Source organism: Ambystoma mexicanum, chromosome 2p, assembly GCF_040938575.1.
Source record: "Ambystoma mexicanum isolate Mex_15411 chromosome 2p, UKY_AmexF1_1, whole genome shotgun sequence".
NCBI classification, from domain to species: Eukaryota; Metazoa; Chordata; class Amphibia; order Caudata; family Ambystomatidae; genus Ambystoma; species Ambystoma mexicanum.
The window spans coordinates 1,121,203,312-1,121,222,541 of NC_090923.1; the positions used below are offsets into that span (position 1 = coordinate 1,121,203,312).

Genomic DNA, 19,230 nt, shown 5'->3' on the forward strand with positions numbered 1-19,230 from the left:
TAGACTGTGGATGACCGAGTTCAAGCCCTGGAAGCCAATCAAAACTCGGTCGACATCCTCGAGACCCAATTCAATATGCGCTTATCAGAACTGGAGAGAGGAGAAAGTTACCCTCAAACTTGATGACTTGAAAAACAGAGAGCGGTGCTGTAATCTCTGAACAAGAGGGGGAAACGCAACCAGATATCACAAGAATAGTGAATGCGGTTGCAAGTAAACAGTTTGATGACGGGAACACCAATGAGCCAACGATTGATAGAGCCCACAGAGCAGGTGCATCTGCCAGAGGCCCCCGATCGATCCTTGTGAAATTTTACTGCTACTCTGAAAAGGCTAAGATTCTTGAGCTCGCGCGGAGGAAGGGCTCCATTGACTGGGAAGGATCTAAGGTCATGATCTACCAAGATCTCTCCGTCCTAACTCTGGCGCGCCGGCAGCTATACAGTCCTCTAACGAAGTGGCTTCAGCCCAGAGGAGTGAGATGTAGATGGGGGTCATCCATTTTCGCTCTCGTTTGAGGTTGAGGGCTACAAACACTACCTGGTTACAGAGGACGACATACAGAGTGTGACTCAGGAGCTTCTTGGAGACCCCCTCCCCCCCATCCCTGGGGGACGGCGGAGAGAGCAGGAGAAAGGAGGTGGTGGAGCACTGTAATACGGACAACTTTGCAGAAAGGTGCCGCTTCCGTGGCCACAGAAAATTCAGAAGCTCCGAACTCCCCCGAGCAGCCTGCCACTTAACCTGGTCCGGTGTGCGTATTGTCCTAGAGGGTTTTGAAGGAGAGCTCAGACCAGGGTGTTTCCCCTGGGCTGCTTGGGGGGCACCGCTATTTAAAGGTCTCCATTAGGGGGGCAGGGGGGGTTGCTTATACATTCAAGTGTGCTTCCTGAAAGGGAGGGGAGTAGGTATGAAGGAAGCTGTTGGCTTTGTTTTAATTGTTGAGTGGGGCTCAGAATGCTGTGATCCTTTTGTTGTTAGCCGCCCTGGTGGAGGTGGTCTTTGGTGGCCTGGTTGTGCGGCAGGTTCAATGTCACAGGTAACCCAGGTGCTAGAGAAGGGGGGACAAAGGGGTTCTTACTTTTGGATAGAGGTTATAAATGTTTGCATCATCCAGTTGGAGTCTGTTTGCTGGGGCTTGATGTTTTATGTGGGGCCGTAGGAGAATCAGTCAAGGGAGGCGGGGGGTGCTTTGGAGGAGTTTGCACTGCTCGTGGATCAGAGTTTACACAACAATCCCCAATGGCTGAATTAAGGCACTCGCTGCCCCTGGGCTCTCTGAATGTGCGTGGTCTCAACTCTCCCTATAAGAGGTCCCTTGTTGTGAAGGAGTTCAATAGGTTGAAGCTCGACTTACTGTTTCTTCAAGAAACCCACTGGGTAAGCGGCGGTGAAATGACCTTTAAAGCAAAGTTGATAAACCAGAGCTTGGGTATAAAAGTATATAATTATTTATTTAAAAACACACTTTGTAATATACACTAACACTAATATGGCAAGCACGTTCAAACACAGTCACTATTAATATATATACATCCCTGATTACTTATTGAACAAGTCTTAGTTAAAACACCACTTATTTACAGACAGAGGTGAGCGCTTAACCTAAGATGGCACTCCAATAAGTTAGTTAAAAAGGGAGGGAAAAAGGCAGAATTAGGAACATACACAATACCAACACTTTAAGAGAACCAGAGTAAGTCAGAAAAGGCAGAGTCTACTGAGGAGCAAGAAAGTCATAGGCCAGGCCCACTCTTGGAGAGAGCAAGGCGGAATGTGTCCAAGATCACACAGTTGAATAGTACTTTAAAGAGTCTTTGCAGATAGTTCAAAAAGGGTTGGATCAAGTAGTTAGGAGGTCCCAGGTCACCCCAGGATAGAAAGTCAAGGATTTACGGGACACCTTGAACAGTCTGTTGCAAGGGAGACCAGGCGGGGCGGGACAGTACCTGAAATGGTGAGAAAGCTCCAGCGGGGGCAGTTGTTCCTGGCAGCGGGTGCAAGTCGGTGCTTCGTCCAGGGGAAGAGAAGATCTCGACGTGGAGGAAAGCTGGAGTTCGCTGCACTGCCAGGGAAGAAACCAGCCGCGGAGTTTCCCGGTTAAAAGGTACTACCCTTTTATTCGCGGTAGTGGTGAAGCGTGGCTATCTGGCCGCCGGGGTGCTTGGCACGGGCGATTCGACCACGAGACGATCCAGGAAGGCGAAAAAGAGGGCGAACTGGTTATTCCCACCAGTTCAGAGGAAGAAGACTCTCCGGGATGAAGATCTTCTCTGTCGTTGGGAAGTGGCGAGACGGTTCAGCAGGGCTCCACCGGTGGTGTCGTCGTTGCAGGTCGGCTCAGCTTCTCTCTCTTCGGATTCTTTGGTCCTGTGGCGACTTCTGAAGTTCCAGTCCCCAAAAGCCCTGCTCTTATGCAGAAAACGCCCATTCATCAGTCCTAGCTGTCACTCAAACATGCTAAGTGGTGAGCCGGGCGGCTCACCACTGGGCCAATCACACAAGAGTGCGACATGGGTTGCTGAGGCAACTCAGTCCAGGGTGCCTAAACCCCCCCCCCCCTACACATCCTGTAGACACAGGCAGAGTGGCACCACTTTTGGAGGCTTCTGTGTAGAAGCCCGCCAAAAAGTGGAACAAAGGGCTCAACTTGGGTTGGTGTTAGAGAGGCGAACACAAACGCCATTTTAAAACAGAGTCCTGGCAAAAAGACCCAACCGGGGAATAAATATTAAATAAATAACCCGGCGGTATCTTTAACATTTCACCAAAAAAGTGGTGCGTTTAAAATGAATGGGAAAATCCCATAGGAAATATTCCGGTGGAATATTTTGCGTGGTAACCACTGCCACCAGCCAGAAACTCGACGAGGGGGGACTGCACAGTGCCCCCTCGAAAAAGAGACCCAGGGGCAATCTAATTACCCCCTACCAGTACTTCCACAATATGATAGTTTGTACTGGTTTTGTTCACAATTTAAGACTAGTAAAGTCAATGGTGACTTTACATGCCCTGAGAGACAGTAGTCAGTGCCAGGGTATGGAGTCTATGTTTGGGGGTCACTAGGACACCCCTGTGTTACTGCACTGAGGATGCTGTGTAACACACTTACCAAAAATACATGAAACCCTATGGAGTAAGACCCCATAGCCCATAAAACACATCACAAAGTCAAAGGATATCTCAAATCATGCCTAAGAGTGGGAGAAAAAGAGTGTCGCTCTTAGCAGGAGAAAAAAAAATAAACCCCAAAAATCCAGCAAAGCTGCTGGGGGACTCACTAGGTTTGGGAAATTAGCCTTACCAGAGAATTCTCCCTAACAGTGGGAGAGGATTTCAATATAGTCCTGGACCCTGATCGCGACAGGAAATCCGATCGCCCCTTTATGGATTCTCTAGCGCAGAGGCGATTGGCAGCCGCCTTCCAGAGGATTAATGACGAATTAGGGCTCAGGGATTCCCATTCGCCAAGGGTGGGCCAAGACCCTTTATTTATTTTCTTCTCTGGAGCCCATGCGTAATTCTCTAGAATGGACTAAATCTTGGTGGATAGAACGCTCTATGACCTGATCTCAGAAGTGAGGGTGAAAGCGACACCTTGGTCTGACCACAACCTAGTTAAGGTCCAATTGGGGATCCCCCCTGAGAGCCCCTGGGCCCGGGAGGTGGACTTGTAATGATCTCCTTTTGAAGGGCAAGGAGCTGTCCCAGTCCCTCCTTGCTACCATAAAGGAGTACTTTGCAATCAATGACGATGGGCAAGTGGGAGTGGTGGGGGTTTGGGAGGCTTTTAAGGCTACAATCAGGGGTGTCCCATTAGGGATGGGAGCAGCGAGGAAGCGGGAGAGGGGTAGAGAGGAAAGGCTTCTTAGGGATAAAAGCGAGGCAATTCAACCAGGGGGCAAACTAACGTCCCAGGTGTTTCCGGGCAAGTGGGCTGAGCTCCAGCAACTAAAGGCGAAACTCGCTGCTCTCTTAGTGGAGCAAACTGAGAGGAAACTATCCTTTCTCAAGCAAAGGTACATGGAGAAGGGGGAGAAAGCCGATACAATTCTAGCCTGGAGGCTACCAGAACTTAGAAATAGTAGGAGGGTGGATTTGCTGGTCCTTCCGGGTGGGGTGAGATGCAAGGATGACCCCGGGATAGCGGAGCAATTCCGTTTATATTAGAGCGCCTGTACAGGACAGAATACAGCGGGGATGGAGCGGATATAGATAGCTTCCTTGACTCTGTAACAATCCCCTGCCTCCGCCCCCTGCCCCCTGAGAAATCAGCTCCCCTGGATAGACCCATCAGACCCCAGGAAGTGATCGATACTATCGGCTCTAGGAAGGCAGGCACGACCCCGGGGGACAACGGGTTCTCGGTCCGCTTTTATAAATCCCTTTGCACCGCCCTTGCCCCATTCTTGTCTAAACTCTTCAATGCAAAATTGGACATAGGTTGTTTCCCTCAATCTATGCTATATGCCCGTATTGTAGTTATCCCGAAGGGAGGAAAAGACCTGAGAAACTGTCAGACCTACCGCCCTATCTCCCTACTCAACACGGACGTGAAGGTTTTGGCCAAGTTACTGGCTAATAGACTGGCCCAACATCTCACTTTGTTGGTGCATGGCGATCAGGTAGGTTTCATCCCTGGGAGGAGGGGGGGGGGGGGAGGGCGGGGGGGCAGGGGGTGAGTGGCGGGGTCTGAGGGGGAACAACATTAGGAAATCTTTGGATCTGATGCATGAAGTAGCTATCACAAACGAGGAGGCCTACCTCCTCTAATTAGACTCGGAAAAGGCCTTCGACCGTGTTGAGTGGGCTTAACATGACCAGTGTCCTGCAGAAGATGGGGTTAGTGGTTAGATTTTGTAGGTGGATAACAGCCCTGTATAACGGCCCAACGGCCAGAGTGCCTGTAAACGGGACAGTTTCAGCTCCGTTCTAGCTTTCCAGGGGGACCCGGGCAGGGCTGTCCGATTTTGCCCCATCTCCACGCCCTTGTGATGGAGCCCCTGGCGATAGCTATAAGACATCAAGGGATTACAGGGGTCCGGTGAGGGGGTCTCGAATTTAAGATTTCACTCTTTGCGGACAACTTCCTGGCATATATAACTAACCTTCGAAGCTCTCTCCCAAACCTGCAAGATCCGATCCATTCTTTTGGGGCCTTTTCCAGGCTGTAAATCAACCTAGCGAAATCTTGTTTGCTGCCAATGGGTAGACCTGATGCTGGGGTGGAGGGGAGGGAGTTGTTGGGAGGTATCAGAATTGAGCGCAAGGCTACGCCTTACCTGGCGGTTCCCCTTCCAGAGGGACTTGACCCTCTTTGAAGTGAACTATCCCCCCATCCTTGCCAAGATAAAGACTGAGTTGCTTGGGTGGGCTCCCTTGACACGCTTGGTTTGGGCGTATGGTGTCAATCAAGATGAATATTCAACCTCGGCTTCTCTACCTCTTTTCCTCCCTCCCAGTCGCAGTTCGTCTCATTCTTCAGATCCCTTCATTCAATAGTCCAGCGTTTTATTTGGAATGGCAAAAAACCAAGGGTTAAGCATGGGACCTTAACGCCACCGAGATCCTACGGGGGAGGGGCAGGGGGGGGGGGGGTTTGGTTTGCCCGACCTCCGGCTCTATCACAAGGCAGCGCAATTAAGAGTAATGTTGGAGCACTCGAGAGATGGTATGAGAACCTATTGGTCCTATATCAAAGACGTCCACGCTCACCCCAGAAAAGTGCAGGACCTCCTATGGGCCCCTATTAAGAACCTCCCAAGTAATATCAGGCCTCATCCCACCTTGTCTGTTTTGTGGGCGCTATTGAGGGACGACATGGAAAACTGGTCTCCCTTCTTGGCCCTCCCCCTTATCTTCCTTGTGGGGTCCCCCTCTTTATTTAGGCAAACAGGGTTCGAGGAACTCAGGGGTGGTCGGATGCTGGCCAAGAGCGTGTGGCTCAACTCTTTCGTCAGGGTGCATTCATCGATTATGACAGATTGGCAGAAACTATGGGGGATACTCCAATGTCGATCTTTGAGTATCTCCGGGTGAAGGGGATCCTGACCGATACCCAATGGGTGGAAGACCTGGTCCGTCCCCTTACGCCACTTGAAAAAATCATTGTGGAGTCCACATCAAGGAGAGGCTCCCTGTTTAAATTTCATAATTCCTTAATTACAGCAAATGTGGAGGGTAGGCAGAGTTTTAAGAAGCTGTGTGAGGCAAGGGTGGGGAAGGATATGGAAGAATCTACTTGGGTTACTATCTTTAAATCCTTTTTCTCGGGCTCCCTATACACTGCAGCTATGGAGCACAACTTTAAGATACTCCACGCATGGCACCTCACGCCAGAGAGACGCACGAAAATGTACCCAGCGGTTTCCCCACTTTGTCCGAGGCAATGTGGCCGACGGGGAACATGGTTCCATCTTTGGTGGGAGTGCCCTGCTATACAGGTATATTGGTCAGACCAGCAGAGCTGGATTAAAGAGATCACAGGTGCTTCCCCATCTATTCTCCCCCTTGAATTTCTCTTTGGCATCCCGACTCCGGAGGAGGACTCTGCTACCTTACCGAGGGTGGTAAAGGCCATGTCAAGGGCAGGGAGGATGGCAGTGGCTCAGAAGTGGAAGAGCGCATCAGTGCCCTCTAAGTCAGACTGGCTGGCCAAACTCTGGGGAATATTTACTTACAGCTTTGACCCACGATACCATGAAGTCTTTTCTTCTAGATTGGACAGTAGTATTGCATCACAAGGACTGAATCAATGAGACTCAGATCTGCTGGTATAGAGTGGTCTATGCTCTGTGCAAGCCTTCCAACAAATGTTACCTCTTTTCTTTTTCTTCTGGGTCGAGTCCAATGTGTCAGCTCCTGTAGCTTGAGTCTCCAATACCCATATGGGTTTGGTTGTAAATGAGCGGAAGGTGGGTGAGGGTGGCGGGAGGGGGGGTATTTGCTGTTCCTTATGGATGTAATCTGACTTATTGACATGCATCTTTTGTTTGGAAAATGTTCAATAAACTTTAAGTGGAAAAAAAAATGTAAAGTCCAGCAAAAGAGCTGAGGGTCTCAAAGGATGAAGGGAATTAGCACAGAAGAACAAGTTAATTACCCCTAGTAACGTTATTTCGACTGGATGTTCCTCCCACGTATTCCTCATCTTTGATATTCATATCTCGCCAGCTTTGCTGCTTCAGAAAAAAACCTTTCTCGGCAGAGGGAGCTGTGCACGATGTAGTGGCGTCGAGGACCTTCGAGGGCTGCCGTAGTGTGTTGACGTCACCAGCAGTATAAATAGCTTGTGCTGCGCCCGTTGGATTCAGTTCTATTTTTTTCGTTCCCATCAATCGAGGAACTAACCAGGCGTACCCCAGACCGCAAGCTCTCAGGAAACGCAGAGTGTAATTCACGTAAATTGTACGGTAGGGTTGGCTGGGTGGGGCGATGAGGAATACGTGGGCGGAACATTCAGTCGAAAGAACGTGACCAGGGGTAAGTAACTTGTTCTTCGAATGGATTGTGTCCTTCCACATATTCCTCTTCTTTGATAGTCTCCCAAAGCAGTGTCAATTAGGAGGTGGGAGTAGCAATTAAATCATTAGTCATGAATGGAATGGAGGACTGCCTTAGCAAAAAGTCCCTCTTGAGAGGAAGAAGCATCTAAGCAGTAATGCTTAACAAATGTATGAATGACGACCAAGTGGCCGAAGAACAGAGTTCAATTATTGGGACACCCATTTCAAGAGTCACAGAACTTGCCATGCCCCTTGTGGAATGAGCTTGAAGCCCTTCCAGCGGGCCTTTTCCTGCAATTCTATAGCATTCCCCAATAGCCAGTGTGATCCACCGGGATAGGGTTTGTTTAGTTACCGGCACGCCCAATTTGGGGCCGGTATAACCTACAAAAAGTTCACCATTTGCAATGTAAAAGCTTAGAGCCCTTTTTGGGTCCAACATATGAAGCCTCTCTTCCTCTTTGCCCAAATGAGGAGGGTAGAAAGTTGGTAGCGGTATCTTTTATGGTTTTACTCTAAGGACAATATAGTATGAGGTGGCTTGCATGAAAGAGACGGCAACTCACCCTGCGGGCTGATGTTAATGCCACAAGCAGTGCAGTTTTTTGAGTCAAGAGCCTTAATGGGCATGAATGTAAAGGCTCAAAAGGGATACAGGTTAGAAACTTTAACACAAGGTTTAAAACCCAAGCAGGGACATTAAAGGATACACATTAGTGAGTCCCTTCAGAAATAGGAGACCTCTTCAGAGGAGCGCTTAAAAATGGAAAGCGCAGCCAGGTATCCTTTTATAGTTCCATTCTGGTGCCCCAGATTAGCCAGATTCAACAGGAAAGAAAGCACCATAGGAGTGTCACATTGAAAAAGATCTACATTCCCGTCATTGCATCAGTTACTGAACTTATTCCAACGACACCGGTAAAAGGATTTGTTGCTGCCCTTCTGGCCGAAAGCAAAATATCCATTACGTTGTCCGAAAGGTCCCAATCCCGGCATCTCAGCCTCTCAGAAACAATGCGTGACGGCAGATTGTCTTGACCTCCGGGTGGAGAACCGGACCTCCCTCTTGCAAGAGAAGATACTCACTTTGTGGAAGACATATTGGAGTGTAGATGGACTGTTAAGCAAGATTGTATGCAGTACCTTTGGGTGCACTACAACAACCCTGACCTCCTGGCAATAGGAACCCAACCTTTGGTATAAGTCTGTACTACACAGGTTGGTAGCGTGTTAAGCAGCCAGGCTCATCTCAAGAAGGGTCAATGTGAGCTGTAGGGGAGTTACAGAGATTCACAGTGACAAGTATTCAAAAACTCTTTACACACAAGGTTTCTTAATTAAACCATTATTCATGTATTTAACACTCAGTTTGAGTAAGCCTTCTTCAGAAGGGGGAAATATAATAGTAACACAAATACACTCCAAAATACACTCTAAATATTTTTAAATCAATAAGTACCCATTTGGGATGTCCTACAGACACTTCCCAGACCCTCAGGTGACTTAGATAACGAGGACACTGTGGACATTAATATATCACTGTTGCATTTAGGGCAATACTTAGGAATATGTCAAAGAAAAGGATTAGAACAAAACAAGAGATCACACAAATATTCTGAAGCAGGTAAGTACTTTTGAACCCCCCTACCCCCAATGCAAAGTTAGTTAACCCCTTCCTGGAAAGAAGACCAAACACAATGTCAGAGGGAAGAAGATTAATTGAGGTAGCCAGGCTAGACCAAAGTCAAATTGGGCAAAAGTCTAGGTGAAGCACTTCTTGCAGGTAGGTAAAGTCTGGCACAATGTTTTAGAAGTCTTTGTAGAAAAGAAGAAATCAAAGTATGGCCACAATGGCCACAAGCTGATTAGGCTTGTGAGGTAAAGAAGCTGGTAGCAACGCCACAAAAGCAACCACGACAAGTCTCAAATGAGAACAAGTGAGGTGACACAACAAGAAGTAAATTTTCTTAGACTTTACAGTTCCTTTGGTTAGAAGAAAAGTGCTTTGGCTGGCTTCTGTTCCTGGGCAGCTCTGCAGATCCTTTGTTCCTGGACCTCAGTCGTGGGGACAAGAGGGAGAACGTCTGGAGGACTCCTGCACTGCAACAGGACGATCAGCGATAGAAAAGGACCAACTTCTATTCAGTGACATGCGGTTTCAGCTCCTCGTGTCTTAGCAAATAGCAACACCGCAGACTCTTGGCTGTCGAGATGGGCTTTCCTTGCATCTGGGGTCCAGCACTCTGTTGAGGTGGCACAGGCTCTGTCAGTCCTGCTTCCCGGGAGTCCGGAGGATCTTCCTGGAGCTCTTGGCCAACTTAAAAGCAACACACACGATCTGGTGTTCCTCTCCCTGGCTCTACAGTTTCCAGCAACAACGGCAGTGGACATTCAACCAGCTCCTAGAGGATGTCCAGGTGGCTTACTTTGGAGATGACTGGTCCCACCAATTCATCCTTGCAGGGCTGCTCGATTCGAGGCGAATTTGGAGCTTCAGCACAGCAGCAGGGCTTCACTGGGCAAACCAACGTTCCAGGAGCTGCGGCAGGCGTCGCTTCCAAGTTCTTCTTAGGATTCCTTTGTCCAGTGGTCGATTGCCTTCCAAGGCAAAAAGCCTTGCCTGTTAAGCAGGTTTCTCCCATTAATTCCAGCCTAGCTGTCAGTCACCCAGCAGGGTGGCTGTCCTCGCTGGACCGCCAGCCGGCCAATCACCTAGGAGTGCATTCCTGCCTCATAGGAGACTAAGCACAGGGAGTTTCGGGTACCTCCCTCGCTTCCTGCCCCTGCCAGACACCCTGGAGCCAGAGGTGGGCTTCACTCGTGAATCCCGCCAAAGGCAAAACGAACAAAAGGGGCCAAACCTGGTTTAGCGCGCAGAGTAAATCTCAAGAAGGACCTTTACACAAAGAAATGGCAAAAAAAGACTTCCGGGTCATGTTGACAAAAATGGCACACCTGGGTGCTTTACTGCAGCTGCGAACGCAGGCCGCGGTAAAAGCACACCACAGTAGTTAAAAGTAAACAACCGACACCAGCCATTCATTGAGGAAAGGGTAACAAACATTTTACATGAGAAGCTAGACAAAGGGGATACTAAGTAACCCCTCCAGCACCCTATGGTAAGATAGCGTGTGCTGGGTCTAGAAAGTTACATTTGTAAGTAAAGTCAATTTCACTTCCCTGCTCTTGGAAACAGTAATTTCCCCAAGAGAAGGCATTTTAACCTTTGGGAAATCTAAGACTGCCCTGTGGCACTGCACTGAAGGTGCTGTGGGTCACAATAAAAAAAATGATGCCTATGGAGTTTGTCAGACTCCAAAGTCAAAAGAAACACAGAGTCCAAATAACAGAAAAAATTCGAGAGTGGTAAAAAGGTCTCACTCTCTCCAGGTTCGAAATTAAAAGTCCTAAAGTCCAGCAAAAGGGCTGGGGCACTCCAAGGTAGAGAGGCATTAGCACATTTCTGAGAATTCTCCCTAACAAGGGGTACTTACCTCTTGTTGTGTGTAGCTTGCTTACTCTCACTGGATAATTGCATTGGCTGCCGTTTGCAGAGTTGCTTGCATCATTGCTTTTCACAAGCCTGCCAGCTTTTTGCCCAACAGTGATTCTTTTACTACAAAAACTACCATTGTGCAAGACTTTTGTGCCATCTTCAAGAAGTGCCGCAGCTCCCCTAGACTTCGCTCAATTGACATTTGCTGTCCTGGCTGCCTGCAGACTCTTAACCTCTGACTGTGTTTAACTGTCCCTCAAAAAGTCATACATACTTCACTTGTATAGCTGGTAATGCGTTAACTTATATTACATTGGGGGATTTGGAATTACTTATTTGTTTGGAGAGACTGGTTAACTTTGGTTTCCTTCCCTTGCCATAACTTCAGTAGTGCATTTAAAGTGTAAAAAGTGATCTATTAATGTCCACAGTGTGCTAGCAATTGAGTCACCTCATGGTGTAGGAAGTGTGTGTGCGACATATCCCAAAAGGGTATCTACTTACTGAACTACAGGAGTGTATTTTTGAGGTGTATTTAAGTGTTGCATATTGCACCCTTCTAAAGAAGGTTTTTTTTTTTAAAACAAATTAATAATTATTTTAATCAAGAATCCTGGAGTATAAGTGTTATTTGAATACATGTCACTGTGAATCTCTATGTTACAACCCTACAGGTCAATTTGACCCCTCTTGCGATAAGCCTGGCTCACTCTACCAACTTGTGTTATACAGGCCTATACCAAAGGTTGGGTTACATATTGCCAAGATGCCACAAGGCTGGTGTAGTCTCCCACAGGGTTACTACATACAATCTTGCCTAACAGCCTGCGTGCAAGTTTCACAGAAAATTGGTAGAAAATACCCACCGTCACCAGCCACTCAGATGATATGATATAACACGCCTGTACACATGTGTTTCAAGGTGCAACGAGGAAAGGAAGGGGGAACAGAGGGAGGACAGAGACAACAATCTTACTAGGCCAAGTGACATTGAGATCATGCAAGTGGAGGGGAGGGGGGAAAGTACCAGGGGAAATGGGAGGGGGCAGTGTTGTACAGGCGATCAAAACAATAACATGAAGTGCGGCCAGCAGGTGGCAGGTACAAGGATACATGCAGACAGCAGGTGTCCAAAAGTGCAGGTAAGGGGACTGTAGGGTTATATATACAGACGAAAGTGCAAAGGTTGCAGGGAGGCATTGCAAGTGGGCAACTGGGGCGGGAAGGGACCTGGGCCCGAAATCAGATGGTAGCCAGGTCACCAGTGCAGTATCAGACATGAAATCAGCAGAGGAGAGGAAGAGAAGGCAGAAGCAAAGAGGAAGGTCTTGAGGTGTTTCCGGAACCAGAGATGGTTCTCCTCAAGTTTCAGAGAGGCAGGGAGGCTGTTCCAGAGGCAGGCCCCAGCTGAAGAAAGATCTACCACCAACCTGTTGCTTGGAGAAGCGACTGACCCTGAGGGAGTTGGAGGAGCGAAGAGCTCGAGTAGGAAGTTATTTACGAAGCGTTGGAGGTATTGAAGACCTAGGCCCCAGAAGGCCTTGTGGAGAATGCAGAGGGTCTTGAACTTAATCCTTGCAGGCACTGGGAGCCAATGCAGAGGTTTCAGTGCTGGAGCGATACGATCCCTGGGCTTGAGGCCAAGCACACGTCTCAGTCCTATTCTCACTGAGTTGCAGAGGGCGGAGAGTAGAAGCAAGCAGATTTAGAACAAGGCTGTTGCAGTAGTCCAGCTTAGAGAGAACCAGAGCTCTGGAGACAGTGAGCGTCTGGGGGAAGGAGAGGAAAGGAAGAATACCTCTGAGGCGATGCAGTTGGTAGTTTGACTTCTTAGAAACATCACAGATGTGAGGAGAAAAGGAGAGAGTGGAGTCGAAGATGAGCCTGAGGTTCTTAGCCTCACAGGTGGGAGCAGGAAGAGGGCCAAGGGAGGCCGGCCACAGAGTGATAGGAAAGGAGGGTGCAGGTGTGTGCCGATGAGGAGGATCTGCGTCTTACTGGCATTAAGGCAGAGATAGTTAGCGCACACCACTCCTGGATAGCAGACAGTCAGAGATGAGAGAAGGAGAAGAAGTGGCAGAGGGGAGCCTGAAAACAAGCTGAGTGTCATCCGCATAGCACTGAAAGTTGGAGCAGAGAGCGGCAATGCAGTGGGCGGGAGGTGCCAGGTACTGGTTGAACAGCCAGGGAGAGAGGTTAGACCCCTGAGGAACATCACAAGTAGAGAGTGAGATAGAGGACAGGAAGGACCCAAGTTGGCCCTGGGAGGGTCGATCAGAAAGGAACAAGGTCAGCCAGGCCAGGGCCTGATCAGCGATAGCCAGGTTATCATAGAGACAATTGAGCAGGATGGCATGGTTGACCGTGTCAAAAGCAGAAGAGAGATCGAGTAAGATAAGGACAGAGGGGAGATTAGAATCCAGGTTAGAGAGCAGGTCGTCAGATGTTCAGGAGAGCAGTTTCCATGCTTCTGGGTGCTCTGAAGCCAGACTGATTTCATGGAGACAACCAACAGATTCAGTGTGAAGATTAAGCTGGGAGAGAGTCAGCTTTTCAAGGAGTTTGCCCAGGAAAGGAGTGATGGAGATTGGGCAATAGCTAGCCAGGCAGGATGGGTCGGCTGATGTTTTCTTGAGAACAGGGTACACGAGTGCTTTGGGGGTGGAGGGAGGGGAAGGCTCTAGTGGCAAAGGAGTGGTTGCAGAAAGCAGCCAGGGCAGGAGCAAGGGTGTCAATGTCGTCTTTGATGGTTTTGGAAGAACAGGGAAGAACCTGTTAAGGCGAGACTTTCAAAGATCAGGCTTGTATAAAAACCTCGACAGGGGAGCACAGAGGAAAGGAGGAGAAAGAGGGAGGAGAGGTGCCCACAGGGGGCTGTGGGGGGGGGCGAAGGAGAGGAGAGTGTAGAGGGAGGAGGAGGAGAGGATGAGAGTATGGACAGGATTGTCCTGGGTTTTAGATATGAAATGAGAAGCCATGGCCGTGCAGAGCGCCTGGGAGGGGACCGGAGAGGTAGAGACTGCAGAAGCATTGTCCAGCTCCTTGCAGATTTTAAAGAGTTTGGCCGAGCTGTTAGATGCTGCAGAGACGTGTGCTTGGATGTGGGATCTCTTCTTAGTGCAGACAGAGAACGGAATTGCCTTTGGAGCTGGCGGCAGGCCAGTTTGTCAGAGGATGCGCAAGAAGCTAGCCATTTCCTCCTAGCCACCCCACACTTAGGGGTGACTAGGTCAGAGCCATACCAGAAGTTGCACTGGTCTTTGGCCTTCAAGCGGATCCTCATGACAGGGGCAAGAGCATCAAGATCATCAGAGATAGAAGAGTGAAGCATGGAAAGGGCGTCAGGATGTAAGTCAGCCTGGGGGAGGGGAGAGAAAGTGGCGGCAAAAGACTCAACTGACGCACGCTTCATGAGTCGGATGACCGAGAAGGAAGGTGGCAGTGCTGGAGTTGGCTTGGCCTGAGGGGTAGAGAGGGAGAGATGGTAGGAAAGGAGAAAGTGATCACTCCAGGAGAAAGGAGTGATGAGGGGGGGGGGGATAGAGAGTGTGAGGTCTGAAGAGATCAGAACATCCAGAGTGTGCTCTGCAGAGTGAGTTAGCCCAGAGGGGAGAATAGAAAGTCACAGAGGTCGCGAAAGAGTGTTCTTCCAGGATGCGGCAGATATCGGAGGAGTGGTTGACAGCTGAGCGAGAGTGGCAATATGGAGAAGGTTGCCAACCTTGAAAGACTTCCAGGGAGGGGTACAAATCAGAGTTGTAGAAGGAGCCAGGGGGGAGGGGGGGCGCAGAAGAGGAAGGAGGAGAGGGCAAGAGGGGAGGCAGAGGGGGGAGGCATGGAAGCCAAAGAAGGGAGAGAAGGGACAGCAGGAGAAGAAAGGAAATTGATGAGGCGTGGGCAGGATGAACTTGTCACTGTAACTAGAAAATTACAGAAGTGGAAAAAGGGATACATTGTGTGCCCTCAGCACTCCAATAAGGTGGGGTGTGCTGATTCTACAAAATAAAAGTTATAGGATAGAAAGTATCCCCCCCCCCAATCACTGGAAATAGTTATCACAAGGAAAATAAAAAAAGGCAGCTCAAAGGGCTCCCAGCAACACTGCACAAAAAGTGCTGCAATAATAAATTGCAGTTGTCTTAAAAGGTGGAGGAAGGTCTTACTCCAAAAAAGATGGAGGAAGGTCTTACTCCAAAAAAGGTCCACGCTCACTCGGAAAACTGAAAAAATCCAAGATGCCATCAAAACGTGCTGGGGGCCTCAGAAGTGGCGAGAATATTGCACAAAACTGAAATTCTACCTACCAATATGTGCGATATATGGTTTTGCAGTAAAATACTTAAAATGTGAAAAGTATGCTTAGTGTGTTAAGAAACACCAATTAACAATTGTATTTTCATATACTTACTAACTGGAATTATTGGTGTTGCTCTGTGTGGATTCATTGTAGCCCTACGCCACACGCTTCCTGAGGCTAAACATTGACTGCTCCATCCACCCATCTTGATTGGGTTTTGGCTAACATGTCAGTATCTTTTCAGTTTACCATAAATAGGGTCGCTCCTAAATTCCTGCCCCCAGCGGATGATTTTAGAAATCTATCTTAATACGCACCCTGGACACAACATGCAAGTAACCACAACGTTTCCAAAAACAAGTTATGGAGATAAAAGTGTCTCTACTGCACTTAATAAAAGGCGATGTGTGCATGTAAAAAAACACGAACTGAACTTTACTAGGGAGAACAGAGTTCTCCTGCACTGCTAGCTGTAGTAACTGACCACTGCCCCCAAGACAGATGAGCTTAGTAAGTTAGGGCATGCCATTGATGTCTATGGAGGGAAGGCAGCAAAACAAACATTCTTTCTAAACACTGTCCCACACTTCAGCATCATAGAGAATAGCAGGATACTAAACAAGGAGAAATGCCTATTTCTAGGATTTGCTTTCTGGAACCATTACAGGCAGTAGCGGACAGCTTAGAATCAAACAAGAAGGAAACACTTGCGATTTTATGATCTCATACCCTAGCATAGACAAACAAGCTCACAATATAAAGAGGATGGGTGCACTTACTAGGATCCTTTTGTTTTTTCACATTGCGGCTATCTTTGAAGTAGTCTGACAGATTATTCCTAAGAATGGAAATCAGCAAAGGTCAGAATCAAAGCAAAAAATAACGTTTTTCACACAGATGTACCATACTTCGAAACGTAGCTTACAAAAAAAATGGCCATGCATCATACGATAACCTCTCCAGTCACAATACAATCTTCCTGCAACCTTTACAGTCCACTCTCCGTTTTATGATGCATGAGCAGAGAGGAGGGAACTAAAACAAAACAAGTCAGTGAAATATAATCACCTGTTCTGGTTCTGGGTAAAGAATGGGATATTTATTGAACAGCAGGCCCCATCATGGTATGCATCCAACAAAGCTTGCCTGTTGCCAGAGTCATAGACCGAATAATATCTGCACCAAATATGGAGAGGAAAGATTAGTAAATGTTTCATCAAGACACAAAAAGGCCTCAAATAGGGTGAGGCAAGATTAGTAAATGTTTCATCAAGACACAGAAGGCCTCATAAAGTAATACCTCACACAATTAGGATAATTTCGGCCACGGAAATAAAAACTCGAAAGCATTTTCATAGACCATAAGTTTAGCATTCAGAAAGAACAATACAATCCTGGGTTGCAGAGATTCTTAGCCTGGCTCTCCATGGGTTAGATGTAAATGAAGGGTCAAGGCTACACTCAAAACGAGAGTGGGCGGAAGAGAAGTGCTAGGGGGATTTCTTTGCAATCCTCTGGTGAGGGCTCTAATCTGCTAGCCTAAAGTTAGGACAGTGGTAAACACCAAAAGGAAAGATCAGACCTTCTTATGGGGTAGAGCTTTCAGGCTTAATCCGTAGGGAGAAGGGGCGGTTGGAGGAAGGAAGGCTGGCAGTGAAGTACAGTTAGTCCACACACCCACACTGGATGTTGGGTAAGATTTTCATATGAATGACAAATCTTCCTGACCTGTGTTAACCCCATAACCCTTTGCTTTGTCTAGGTAACTATTTTACTTTGTCCCTAGGTGAAGGGGAATCGTTTCCCCCTCTCACCTAGTCTTTTTCTCTTTTTATGGGTAACATTTCTATGCCTCTCAAAGTGTATGGTTGTGTTAGACATAACTGCATGCAGTACACTCTGGGACCACCACATACAATTAGGACTACAGGAGTTCCCAAAAAACAATCTTTGGTATAGGTCTGTACTACACAGTTTGTGGTAGGGAGCCAAGTAGCCAGGCTTATCTGAAGAGGGAATGTGAGAAGTAAAGGATCCCGCCAAAGGCAAAGCGAACAGTGGGACCAAACCTGGTTTGGCGCGCAGAGTAAATCTCAAGGACCTTTCCATAAAGAAATGCAGAAAAAAGAAGACCGGGCCATTTTGACAAAAATGGCACCCTTGGGTGCTTTACTGCAGCTGCGAATGCAGCCCGCGGTAAATGCACACCACGGTAGTTGAAACAAAACCACTGCCACCAGCCATTCGGTGAGGAAAGGATAACAAAAATGTTACATGAGAAGCTAGACAAAGGGGATACTAGGTAACCCCTCCAGCACCCTATTTTTTTAAAAAAATATTATCATCATCAATTGGTTTACATTAAAACCTTAAATGCACACAAAGAACAAGGTCAAAAGGAAAATGAAAAACACCACATTTAAATAACATAAGGACCTCAAAATGAATTTTTTAATAAAACACAAAAAGGACCCAATTGTCCAAAATTGCAAAAATGTCCTTCAAAAAGTTCAAGAGGGTCAGAGATAGTTTCCTTCCCCATCTTAAAATTGACCATTGTTCTTGTTTTGAATTCTCCTAGGAATTTTCCCAACCATTTGTCTCTTATAACTGCTAATGAATTACATCTCATAACCAAGTGGTAAGGGTTTCTGCCCCATTATCACAAATTAAACAGGATAATAATCGACCCACCGGGCCTTTTTTCTTCTTTCTGTAACTTCCCTTGTTGGATAAAGGTTTAACCGGAATCTTAAGAAGTTTTTCCTTTCCACTGTAGAAGGGAACTTTTCCAGGTATGGAAGAACCGTGCCCCTAGTGTAAATTTCGTCGCGCCCTGGGACAGCAATTTTGTATGACCACAACTTCTCCTGGGTCAAGATCCAATCATGGTCCAGGAGCTTTTTCTTGACCCTGGATGGATCTTCCGTTAGCAATTTTTCTGTTAGTGCAATGTTATTCCAGGATACATGTGCAAGTTTTCTGCCACGTAGTCAATGCAGGAACCTGTTTACTTGTCGGGGCTTTTTTAAAAATGGAAAATCCACTTCTATCCTGCGGACTAACACATTTCCTGTATAGAGCCAATGACTTCCATACCGTGGCAGTATACAGTGACGTTAGGCCCAGTTCCTTCCTTACACATTCAATTGGTATGGTCTTTGGAAGCCTCAATACCCTTTTCCAAAAAAGTCCCTCCAGGGAGGACCAAACCTTTGGATTTATAAAGAAGTTTGCCTCCGCTGCACAAGTCAAAATTGGAGAGACTTAATTTATAGAAGTCTATAAGAGGTAGGCAGGAAAAGGAACAGTAGCGTTGATTGATGAGCAAAGCTTGTGATGCTAAGTTTTTAACTTTGCTTTGCATTCTCCTGGTCCATCATTAATACTATCATTTAGTGTGATCCCAAGATATACCATTGATGAAACAACTGGAACTAGCTCCCCATTTAGGAACCACTTGAATTTCTTACTCTTATTTACTTGTTTGTTTGGTCCCAAGGTTAGAATTTTTGATTTTGTTGGATTGATCCTAAGGGCATTTTCCTGAACATATAGCTCTAGAGCTCGCAGCTGTCGTTGCAGGCCTATTTCGGTCTGGTCCAGTAGTAATGGATCATCTGCAAACAGCAGACGACCCACTGGCGACCCGCGATCTTGGGCGGGAAGCTTCTTGTTGTTTTAAAGGCTTCAAACATGTCTGATATGAACAAACGGAAGACCGCTGGTGCCAGATGACACCCCCATTTCAGACCATTTTGTGATGTTATATTGTTTGACAGCGTTCCATTTCTGTCTAGTCTGATCCTGAGCGACGTTTCGTTGTGTAGGGCCTCCAGGGGCTCTCAGATCGTTTGGACACCCCCATTTCCTCAATTTGTTCCATAAAATTCTTCGATCCACAGAATCGAACGCCTGTTCTAGATCAACTG

At 47.4% G+C, this 19,230-nt stretch overlaps 1 protein-coding gene across 1 annotated transcript in view; it reads right to left on the bottom strand.

Annotated features, from left to right (window-relative positions):
• Positions 1-19,230, bottom strand: part of NXF1 (nuclear RNA export factor 1) — a 537,434-nt gene that overhangs the window by 126,703 nt on the left and 391,501 nt on the right. The window contains exons 14-15 of the mRNA XM_069645157.1: positions 16,367-16,474; positions 16,078-16,136 (exon numbers count right to left, since the gene is read on the bottom strand). Of these exons, the coding sequence (XP_069501258.1) occupies positions 16,078-16,136; positions 16,367-16,474 (167 nt within the window). The remainder of the gene's footprint in view (positions 1-16,077; positions 16,137-16,366; positions 16,475-19,230) is intronic.